Source organism: Narcine bancroftii, chromosome 4 (genome assembly GCF_036971445.1).
Source record: "Narcine bancroftii isolate sNarBan1 chromosome 4, sNarBan1.hap1, whole genome shotgun sequence".
In the NCBI taxonomy this organism is placed as follows: Eukaryota; Metazoa; Chordata; class Chondrichthyes; order Torpediniformes; family Narcinidae; genus Narcine; species Narcine bancroftii.
In genome coordinates, this window is record NC_091472.1 from 54,021,798 (window position 1) to 54,033,242 (window position 11,445).

Genomic DNA, 11,445 nt, shown 5'->3' on the forward strand with positions numbered 1-11,445 from the left:
TCTTATTGCTCTATGAGCTCGGAAGTTCTAAACCATTTAGAAAATATCCTGTTCCCAAAACTTCAGGAATCCACTTCTGAAAAAAAACTGAACTGGTCCAGACCTTTAAAATCTTCCGGAAGACCAACAATTTTAACATTATTTCTTTGACTTTGATTCTCCAATGCATCAATATTCTTCAACAAATCATTTTTCTGAATTTCCCAGCCAGTAAATGAATCCTCCATCTGTCCCATCTTTTCTTTACATTGTTCCACATCATCTTTACAGTCAATAAATTCTTCAATATTCTTGAATTTATCCAGGACCTTATCCACAACATTCAAACACTTTTCTACATCCAATTTAGTGAAAGATATTTCCCCCTTCACATCAGCAAGCTGCTCCTTCACAGATGAAAACCCTTGATTCATCTGAATTGTCAAATTCTCCATCTGCTTGGATAAGTCAATATGTAAAGTTGAATCTGAATGATGAGAATGAGACTTAAACTTTAAAGCCTGCTTAACCATAGGCCTAACCTTGTATATAACAGTTTCCACTTCCTCCATACCTTGGTCTTCCTCTTCGTCCAGTCCAGCTGTGTCTGCTTTCTCCTCCTCCTCCTCCGTTGATATTGAAGTCGCTTCCGCCCAACTACGGCTACATACAAACCCTACTGACAGTCTAGGATCGCTGGACTAAGAGAGGTCAGGTTCCCCTACAGACTGGGCCATACCCGACATAACGCACATGCACGATTGTTCTTCTTGGTCCGGAGGGGGACAACGGTGAGGAGGAATAGAGTCCGGAGGCTCCACTTGTAAGGTAGATCCAAATTCTTCAGCACTTGTTAACTGTTTAGTCATCATTTTCTTTGCTGGTTGTGCTTTTGTTTTGTTCATAGCTGTTTTTAAGATACTTCAACAGTGTATTTAAGTCTTAATGAAAAAAATTTAAAAATGGGTTTTGAATAGTTATGCCGGGGGAGTTGCTTTCCCATGTCTTCTCCCTACGCTATCACACCACTCTCTTCCCCCCCCCCCATCTAAATCATTTGCAAAGTGGAACAAAGAGAAATGACAATGAAAATGAGGTAGGTGTTCTCAATGAATATATAGAAAATACTGACTTTTTCAATAATGTATAAAATTCAGAGGATGGGATTCAATTGAAGGAGCAAGGATTTTGATCTCGACTTGGGACTGTGGGAACAAACTGAGTGAGGGGCAGAGTGAGCGGCAGAGTGAGCAGGTTCCAAGCAGTTAAATAGGCATTGGGATTGGCAAGTGTTCTTTTGGATCATTCCATTACCAAATTAGCTCCAGCCAATAAAAAGAGGGGAAGCACAAGCAGAGTGGCCAATGTGTGAGCAACTGAGGGTAGGAGTGGGACTTTGAGGCTTTGGCATGCAGAGGCTGATGTGGTGGTGCAGGAATTGAAATAAGTAAAGGTCACCCTATTCCAGGAGCAAATAGGATTCAGCAGAAAGGAACAGGTAAGGGCAGGTTTTGTTTATCTTATTTTTTTCCCCCCTCTAGTCATAAACAGTGGGTACGGCAGCCAGAGAAGCGGAATGCTCCCCTTGCAGAATGTGGATAGTCAGAGAAGCCAGCAGTATCCCTGATGCCTTCACATACAAGTGCATCCAGGTGCAGCTCCTGACAAACCGAGCTGGAGTTAGACAAACTCAGGATTATTTGTGAAGCTAAGGGGGTGATAGACAGGAGTTAGGCCATCATAACTAGGAGGCAGGAGGAAGGTTGATGGGTCAGGAGAGGGAAAGAGTACAGGCAGGCAATGCAGGATGTGGCCATTCCCATTTTGGATAGATGGGAGGTGGGGTATGACCCACAAGGGACAAGCCACGCCAGTCAGGTCTCTGGCACAGATTCTCATCTGGTGGCTAAGAAGGGAAGGGAGAAGAGGCGAGCTGTAGTAATAGGGGATACCATAGTTAGGGGAACAGATAAGAGATTCTGTGGAAGGGATTGAGATTCCCAGATGGTATATTGCCTCTCTGGTGCCAAAGTCCGAGGTATCGCAGATCGAGTTCACGGCATTCTCAGGAGGGAGGGTGAGCAGCCAGATATAGTGGCCCATGTAGGTAAGAAGGGTGATGAAATCCTGCAAATATACTTCAGGGAATTAGGTGCTAAGTTGAAGGACAGGACCACTAAGGTTATGATCTCAGGATTGATACCTGCATCATTTGTAAGTGAGGTTAGAAATAAAAGAATAATGCAGCTTAACACACAGTGCAGAGGGCTTCATTTTTTGGATCAATAGGCACTCTTCCAGGGAAAATGAGACCTATTTCAACTTGATGATTTGCATGTGGAGGAGGCTATGTTTGCAGAATGTTTCCTAGTGGTGCTCCGGGTGGGGGGAGGGGGTATGGTTTAAAGCAGATTTGCAGGGCGATAGAAACCAGAGTGCCAGAGCAGATAGGGGAGTGAAGGAGGAAAAATATGAAGTGAAGATTACACATAGCGTCAGAAGTCAAAGGGTTGCACATGGTGTAAATTTTCTCAGGTGCATCTGTTTCAATGGATGAAGAAATGTAGGAAAGGCAAACAAGCAGAGCATGGATCGGCACATGGAATTATGACATGGTGGCCAATAGTGAAATTTGGTTGAAAGAAGGGCAGGACTGGCAACTCAATGTTCCAAGCTTCCATTGCTTTAGACATGATAGAATGGGGTGGGGGAGATGAAAGGGGGAGGAGTGGGATTGCTACAACACTGCACTCAGGACAGACCAGGGGTTTTGTTCTCTGAGGATATAGGAGTTGAGATGAGGAATGGGAAAGATATCACCACACTCATGGAGTTGTATTAAAGACCACCTAATAGTCAGCAAGAATTGAAGGAGCAAATCTGTAGAGAGATAGCAGACAGCTGCAGGAAACAGAGAGCAGACAGCTGCAGGAAACAGAGAGCAGACAGCTGCAGGAAACAGAGAGCAGACAGCTGCAGGAAACAGAGAGCAGACAGCTGCAGGAAACAGAGAGCAGACAGCTGCAGGAAACAGAGAGCAGACAGCTGCAGGAAACAGAGAGCAGACAGCTGCAGGAAACAGAGAGCAGACAGCTGCAGGAAACAGAGAGCAGACAGCTGCAGGAAACAGAGAGCAGACAGCTGCAGGAAACAGAGAGCAGACAGCTGCAGGAAACAGAGAGCAGACAGCTGCAGGAAACAGAGAGCAGACAGCTGCAGGAAACAGAGAGCAGACAGCTGCAGGAAACAGAGAGCAGACAGCTGCAGGAAACAGAGAGCAGACAGCTGCAGGAAACAGAGAGCAGACAGCTGCAGGAAACAGAGAGCAGACAGCTGCAGGAAACAGAGAGCAGACAGCTGCAGGAAACAGAGAGCAGACAGCTGCAGGAAACAGAGAGCAGACAGCTGCAGGAAACAGAGAGCAGACAGCTGCAGGAAACAGAGAGCAGACAGCTGCAGGAAACAGAGAGCAGACAGCTGCAGGAAACAAAGAGCAGACAGCTGCAGGAAACAAAGAGCAGACAGCTGCAGGAAACAAAGAGCAGACAGCTGCAGGAAACAAAGAGCAGACAGCTGCAGGAAACAAAGAGCAGACAGCTGCAGGAAACAAAGAGCAGACAGCTGCAGGAAACAAAGAGCAGACAGCTGCAGGAAACAAAGAGCAGACAGCTGCAGGAAACAAAGAGCAGACAGCTGCAGGAAACAAAGAGCAGACAGCTGCAGGAAACAAAGAGCAGACAGCTGCAGGAAACAAAGAGCAGACAGCTGCAGGAAACAAAGAGCAGACAGCTGCAGGAAACAAAGAGCAGACAGCTGCAGGAAACAAAGAGCAGACAGCTGCAGGAAACAAAGAGCAGACAGCTGCAGGAAACAAAGAGCAGACAGCTGCAGGAAACAAAGAGCAGACAGCTGCAGGAAACAAAGAGCAGACAGCTGCAGGAAACAAAGAGCAGACAGCTGCAGGAAACAAAGAGCAGACAGCTGCAGGAAACAAAGAGCAGACAGCTGCAGGAAACAAAGAGCAGACAGCTGCAGGAAACAAAGAGCAGACAGCTGCAGGAAACAAAGTTATGATAGTAGGCGATTTTAACTTTCCACATATTGACTGGGATTCCCGTACTGCAAAGGACTAGGTGGCTTGGAGTTGATCAAATGTGTTTAGGAAAGTTTTCTAAATCAATTTATAGAGGTACCAACTAAAGAGAGTGTAATACTGGATCTCTTATTAGGGAATGAGACAGGAGAGGTGACAGAAGTATGTGTAGTGGAACATTTTGGGTCCAGTGATCATAATGTCATTAGTTTCAAGTTAATTATGGAGAAAGGTAGTCTGGGCCTCAGGTTGAGAGCCTAAATTGGAGATAGGTTAATTTTGATGAAATGAGAAAGATCCCAGATAGCATGGATTGTTGTTTTCTGGTAAGGGTGTGCTAGGTAAGTGAAAGATCTTCAAAGCTGAAATTTTGAGAGTACAGAGTTTATAATCTTCCTATCAGGATAAAAGGACAAGTTCACAGCAAAGGGAACCCGGGTTTTTGAGGGATATTGGGGATCTGCTTCAAAGGAAGACAGAGGTGATTAGCACATATAAGCCGCTTTTAGGCACCTGCAGGCGTGGCTAGTGGAGTTCAGCTGGCACGCTTAGGTGGCCACGGAATGGACAGCTTTCTGGCACCTAAATGTGCCAGCTGACTGCTAGCTGCCTAATAGCGAAAGCCGGCTACTCGGGACAGTGGCAAGTCCCGCCCATGCTGACCTCACATCATAGCAGTGCGTCAAGGTATGCCTGACAAACAACTCAGGCATGACTTGACTCCGCTGCCAGTCTCCCCCACCCCCTCGCCTGCCAGACTCCTGCTGCCACTGCCAGTCTCCTCACCCCCCACCCTTGCTCGCCCGCCTCCCACTGCCGGTCTCCACACCCCCCCCCACCGCCCCGCCAGGTCCAGTGAAGTTAATGTCCTTACACAAGCCCCGGCTAATGAGCACTCCCCCATCATCCGTGACTTGCAAGAACCATGTTTATATGGTGTCAGTCTCAGAACGTTATTGAACCCAGCAAAGTGAGGAAATTGAGAAGGCAGTGCCACAAAATGCTTCCAATTATAACATTTCTAAATAGTTTAACCGCCGGCTTCCCAATTCTCAAAACATGCCCATGAGAAGGGTAAGCAAGTCACCACCTCTTATAAGCAGTCAGATTAGTGTGCATTTTTATAATTCTTAGCATACAGTTCTCCAAAATACTTGGAGGTTACGTTTATGTGTCAATCGCTTGGCCAATAGTGAAGCCCAAAGATACTGCATAGATTTGCGTGGCTGCATTTAGTTTGAAACATGACAACAAACTCATGCTGCCAGAAGGAGTTCATTGTGACATTTTCTTTGAAAAATGCAGTGATTTTGAATGACATGATAAAGTTTGTTGAAGTGTTTTTTTTTGAGCGAGTGGTTCACAAATAGAAAAGTATGCAGGCATTAGGTCCACATGGAACAACGTGCCAGAGTGGGAGGAGTACTTTGCGTATGATTGTGTGCAAATGGGGCAGTCTGGTCCTTGCGTGGTCCGGGTGTGTGGTCTCCAGTCCCGATCATCTGTCCAAAGGCTGCTAACTTGGATGTGAATGACCACCTCTGTTTACTTTAGCTCTGTCTGCAGTTAATGAACTCTGCCCAACATTTTCCTGGCATGGCAGGTTCCAGTTGGTGCAGATCAGGACTTAGCAAGGGTTTCTTGGGATGTTCTGCAAATGGATTCCCAGAACAAAGCAGAAAGGACAAACATTCCCATCCAAAATACAATTGCAGCTACAACCAGTTGATGGGCTGCAAGCGAATAGGACAACAATGTAATTAGGCAATTCAGAGCAACCTCTCATGCGAGACATGAGCGCAACGTGTTTTCAGCAACTTTAGCACTATTAAGAGAGGGATGAACTCATTTAATCAAACTAAATGAAGTTGGCTGGGGGACGCTGTCTGCATCTTAGAACTCCGGACTCCTGTTCTGGGCATCAGCATACTTCTCCTGTACCTGACGCTCTCAAGAGTCGATGGCTAATAACATCACCGCGACGTCATCAGCCTGCCCCCTGTCAGCTTTCAGCTGCAACAATCGATACTGCAAGCAGATAGTTAGACCTCTCGGAGAAGGGTTAGGTAAGTAAGCCTCCTGGCCAGCTTTTACAGTTTCAGATGGCCACCTGACAGCCACAGAGGAGTATAATGTGAGGCTTTACAGTCGGGTATTGTGGCCATCTGAAAGTGGCTAAAGGCAAACAAGGCATTTGAGGAGTATAAAAAAAATGCAAGAAAAATTTCAGGAAAGAAATGAGGAAGGCTCAAAGAAGACATGAAGTTGCTTTGGAAAACAATGTGAAGGAAAATCCTCAGGGTTTCTACAGGTATATTAAGAGCAAAAGGATAGTAAAGGACATAATTGGTCCCCTTGAAGATCAGAGTGATCGGCTTTGTATGGAGCCAGAAGAGATGGGGGAGATCTTAAATGTTGCACTTTGGAAGGACAATCCAAGAAAGGACATACAGGGTAAATGGTCGGGCACTGAGGAGTGCGGTAGAACAGATGGATCTGGGAATACAGATACAGGTTACCCTGCTTTACGAAACCTTTCAAGCCAAAATGGCATAAAGTGAAGAAGCGGTGGTTGGAGGTGTAGGAGCGAGAGGAAGAGCTGCTCCGGGATACATGCAGCCTCTGCAATGGCTCACTGCTTTTGTAAAAGTGAAAATCTTTTTGTAAAAGCAAACACAGGTTTCTTTCTAAAAGCGAATTTGCTTCAATCGAGTACAGTATTCGTAAAGTGGAGTAAGCCTGTACATAATTCCCTGAAAGTGGTGTCACTGATAGATAAGAGAACTTTTGGCATATTGGCCTTCATAAATCAAAGTATTGTGTACAGGAGTTGGGAGTTTATGGTAAAGACATTGGTGAGGCCAAATTTGGAGTTTTGTTTGCCGTTTTGGTCACCCAACTACAAGAAAAGTATCAATAAGATAGATAGAGTGCAGAGAAGATTTACTAGGATGTGGCTCAGACTTCAGGTTATAAAGGTTAGGACTTTATTCCCTGGAGCAAATGAGGGGATATTTGATAGATTATGAGGGATATGTCTATATGTAGATGTAAATGTAGATAGGCTTTTTCCACTGAGGATAGATACGATACAAACCAGAGGATATGGGTTAAGGGTGAAAGGGGAAAGTTTAGAGGAAACATCATGGAAATCTCTTCACATATAGTGATAGGAGTGTGGCACGATCATCCAGCTGAAGTGGTAAATGCAGACTCAATTTTATCATTCAAGAAGAATTTAGACAGGTGCATGGATAGGAGGGATATGGACGGCTATGGACTGGGTGCAGGTCAGTGGGACGAGGCAGGATAATACTTCAGCATAGACTATAAGGGCTTGTTTCAATGCTGTAATGTTCTATGGCTCTATGATATATAGAACATTGCAGCACAGTACACACCCTTTGACCCACAATATTCTGCCGACCCATATACATCTACCAAAAAACTAAACTCTCCCTACCTCATAACCCTCTATTTTCTTTAATCCGTGTGCCTGTCTAACAGTATCTTAATTGCCCCTATAGTTCCAGCCTCTAACACCACCCCAGCAAGGCATTTCAGGCATCCACAACTCTGTGCTTAATGAAAAAACATACTGCTGATGTCTCCCCTAAACTTTCCTCCCTCCACTTTGTATAGATGTCCTCTCGTTTACTACTCCTGCCCTGGGAAAAAAGGTACTGGCTGTCTACCTTATCTATACCTCTCGTAATCTTGTAGACCTCTATTATGTCACCTCTCATCCTTCCTCAATCCTATCCTGGAGAGATATTAAAGATACAGGAAGCAATGCAAAGTGATTATCTGATTATCATAGACAAACAAATATTGAACCTGACTTTAATGCTAAGACCAATATAAATAATAGTGAAAAGGTACAGCAGGACGGGGAAATTAGCCATATCAAAAGCTGCAGAAAAGATGAGAAATTGTACATCACCCATCATAATCATCTTGTTTACCTTGTGACTTAAATAACTGGGACTTTGTTGTCATTGCAGCAGAAATTTTATCAGAGCTGTTATCATAAATTTTGAGAGGATGGAAAGGAGAGTAAAATGTTATTTTATATACAGGTATCCCAACTGTAATAATATACATAAAACATTATGGTAGTAAGTACATTTAAAGCACTCTAAGATATGCATATGGATGTAATAAAAACAGAGGGCATGAGGTTGCGAAGAATGGAAAATTTAGATTGATATGGAGTTGGTTTATATAAGGCCCAACATTGTGAGCTGGAGGAACTGTACTTTGCTGCAATCTTCCAAGTTCTTCTAAAGATTCTAGTTAAACTCACTGCCCAGTTACATATCATCTTCAGACTTAGTTTAGCAAACAATCTAATAACTCAATATAACTAAATTATCAGTAGGTAAAAAACAAGCACCTTTTGTTTTTGCTTTAACAATGCCGCTTCCAGGGTTTCAACCTGAAATTGCCGTTGTTGCCGTTCCTTTTTGAGTTTATCCAGCTGAACTTCAATTTCCTGGATTTTCTGAAGAGCCTTTGTTGGCAGTCCTTCTTTCCACTCTTCTACAGCCCAACTCATTTTCCTTAAATTTTGTTTTTAAAAATATATCACACCCTTTGGGAAGGAATGGGAAAAGTTCTAAATTACATTGTGACAAGTACAGTGGAATCAGAGGTACACACAATTTAAAAGGTATGCCTTTTTTATGTTTGCCAAAGTCTCAAATGTTAGTTGTTTCACTCCTTAAAACATTGTGTCCAACATGTGCAAGAAATTATTGAACACTGGAAACAAAATGGGTAGAACTTGCTGCAAATCAAAATAATCGAATTATGACCAAACATTGCAGTTAACGACAGGTGACTGACAGGTAAAGAGGGGCTACCCACTCCAACTCACCTGTGCTATTGAACAAGATCATCAATTAGTTGCATCAATATTTTCCTTTAGTAAAAGTATTTCAGTACTTTCACCCACCTTTACTATGAAACAATTACTTACAGATCGATGCCGATTGCAATTAAACGATATTCAGCACCTCAGATACCTCAAATGTTTGAGCCCAAGTTAATAGTTTAGCGGGTTTGCACTGCACGCTCACCCTGATTACCCATCCCTGTCACAGGGAGGGGAGGAGGGTGCAACATACCAGCAGGTATACCCTGATCCAGGTCCCTGGTACGGCAATATGGAACATACCAGTAGGTATACCCTGATCAAGGTTCCTGGTACAACAATGTGGAACATACCAGCAGGTTTACCCTGATCGAGGTTCCTGGTACAACAATGTGGAACATACCAGCAGGTATACCCTGATCCAGGTCCCTGGTACGGCAATGTGGAACATACCAGCAGGTATACCCTGATCGCTGGTCCCTGGTACAGCAATGTGGAACATACCAGCAGGTTTACCCTGATCGCTGGTCCCTGTTACTAGAGGGTGGAACAATAGAGGTTAGCACAACAGCTCTCCAGTGCCAGCGATCGGGACCCAACCCGAGATCGAACGCTATCTCCGCATGGATTTTCTCCAGCTTCCTTCCACCATTCACAACAACGTAGGTTAACAGGGTGCCAATTGGGTGGCACGGACTAGTAGGTCGAAATGGCCTGTTAGCATGCTGTTTATCCCCATCATTGTCCCTGCTTCAGAGCGGTGCCATGCACCGGAGGGGTTGACCCATCACTGTCCCTGCTTCAGGGTGGTGCCATGCACCAGAGGGGTTGCCCCATCACTGTCCCTGCTTCAGGGTGGTGCCATGCACCAGAGGGGTTGACCCATCACTGTCCCTGCTTCAGGGTGGTGCCATGCACCAGAGGGGTTGCCCCATCACTGTCCCTGCTTCAGGGTGGTGCCATGCACCAGAGGGGTTGACCCATCACTGTCCCTGCTTCAGGGTGGTGCCATGCACCAGAGGGGTTGACCCATCACTGTCCCTGCTTCAGGGTGGTGCCATGCACCAGAGGGGTTGCACCATCACTGTCCCTGCTTCAGGGCGGTGCCATGCACCAGAGGGGTTGACCCATCACTGTCCCTGCTTCAGGGTGGTGCCATGCACCAGAGGGGTTGCCCCATCACTGTCCCTGCTTCAGGGCGGTGCCATGCACCGGAGGGGTTGCCCCATCACTGTCCCTGCTTCAGGGTGGTGCCATGCACCAGAGGGGTTGCCCCATCACTGTCCCTGCTTCAGGGCGGTGCCATGCACCGGAGGGGTTGCCCCATCACTGTCCCTGCTTCAGGGCGGTGCCATGCACCAGAGGGGTTGCCCCATCACTGTCCCTGCTTCAGGGTGGTGCCATGCACCAGAGGGGTTGCCCCATCACTGTCCCTGCTTCAGGGTGGTGCCATGCACCAGAGGGGTTGCCCCATCACTGTCCCTGCTTCAGGGTGGTGCCATGCACCAGAGGGGTTGCCCCATCACTGTCCCTGCTTCAGGGTGGTGCCATGCACCAGAGGGGTTGCCCCATCACTGTCCCTGCTTCAGGGTGGTGCCATGCACCAGAGGGGTTGCCCCATCACTGTCCCTGCTTCAGGGTGGTGCCATGCACCAGAGGGGTTGCCCCATCACTGTCCCTGCTTCAGGGTGGTGCCATGCACCAGAGGGGTTGACCCATCACTGTCCCTGCTTCAGGGTGGTGCCATGCACCAGAGGGGTTGCCCCATCACTGTCCCTGCTTCAGGGCGGTGCCATGCACCGGAGGGGTTGCCCCATCACTGTCCCTGCTTCAGGGTGGTGCCATGCACCAGAGGGGTTGCCCCATCACTGTCCCTGCTTCAGGGTGGTGCCATGCACCAGAGGGGTTGACCCATCACTGTCCCTGCTTCAGGGTGGTGCCATGCACCAGAGGGGTTGACCCATCACTGTCCCTGCTTCAGGGTGGTGCCATGCACCAGAGGGGTTGACCCATCACTGTCCCTGCTTCAGGGCGGTGCCATGCACCAGAGGGGTTGACCCATCACTGTCCCTGCTTCAGGGTGGTGCCATGCACCAGAGGGATTACCCCGACCGCTGATGCACGGAAGCTGCAATGAACCCGCGGATTTTCTAGCGGACGACCATCGCCTACCTGCCGCTGACCCGACCCGGCCCGGCCCCGAATGTACCGGTCCACTGGCGAAGGCGAAGCCGTGCCTGAATCAGAGGGGCTCCGTCACCACGAACAGCTCGAGTTCAAATTGCGGCGCTTCCAGTTTGAAATGCGTGCGTCACCAACTGTGAAAGATGCCGACCCACCGATGCTTTCTATTGGCTGGCTTCATATTCAACCCACCGATGCTTTCTATTGGCTGGCTTCATATTCAACCCACCGATGCTTTCTATTGGCTGGCTTCATATTCAACCCACCGATGCTTTCTATTGGCTGGCTTCATATTCAACCCACCGATGCTTTC

At 46.9% G+C, this 11,445-nt stretch overlaps 1 protein-coding gene across 2 annotated transcripts in view; it reads right to left on the reverse strand.

Moving 5' to 3' along the window:
- The window catches only part of cenpf (centromere protein F), an 87,616-nt gene extending 76,377 nt beyond the window's left edge, over positions 1–11,239 (reverse strand). For both annotated transcript variants that reach the window (XR_011355705.1, XM_069931294.1), the window contains exons 1-2: positions 11,121–11,239; positions 8,469–8,666 (exon numbers count right to left, since the gene is read on the reverse strand). Coding sequence is in view for 1 of the 2 variants with exons in the window: in XM_069931294.1 (XP_069787395.1) it covers positions 8,469–8,630 (162 nt within the window). In the remaining variant the exon portion in view is untranslated. The remainder of the gene's footprint in view (positions 1–8,468; positions 8,667–11,120) is intronic.
- Between the last annotated feature and the right edge of the window lie 206 nt (positions 11,240–11,445).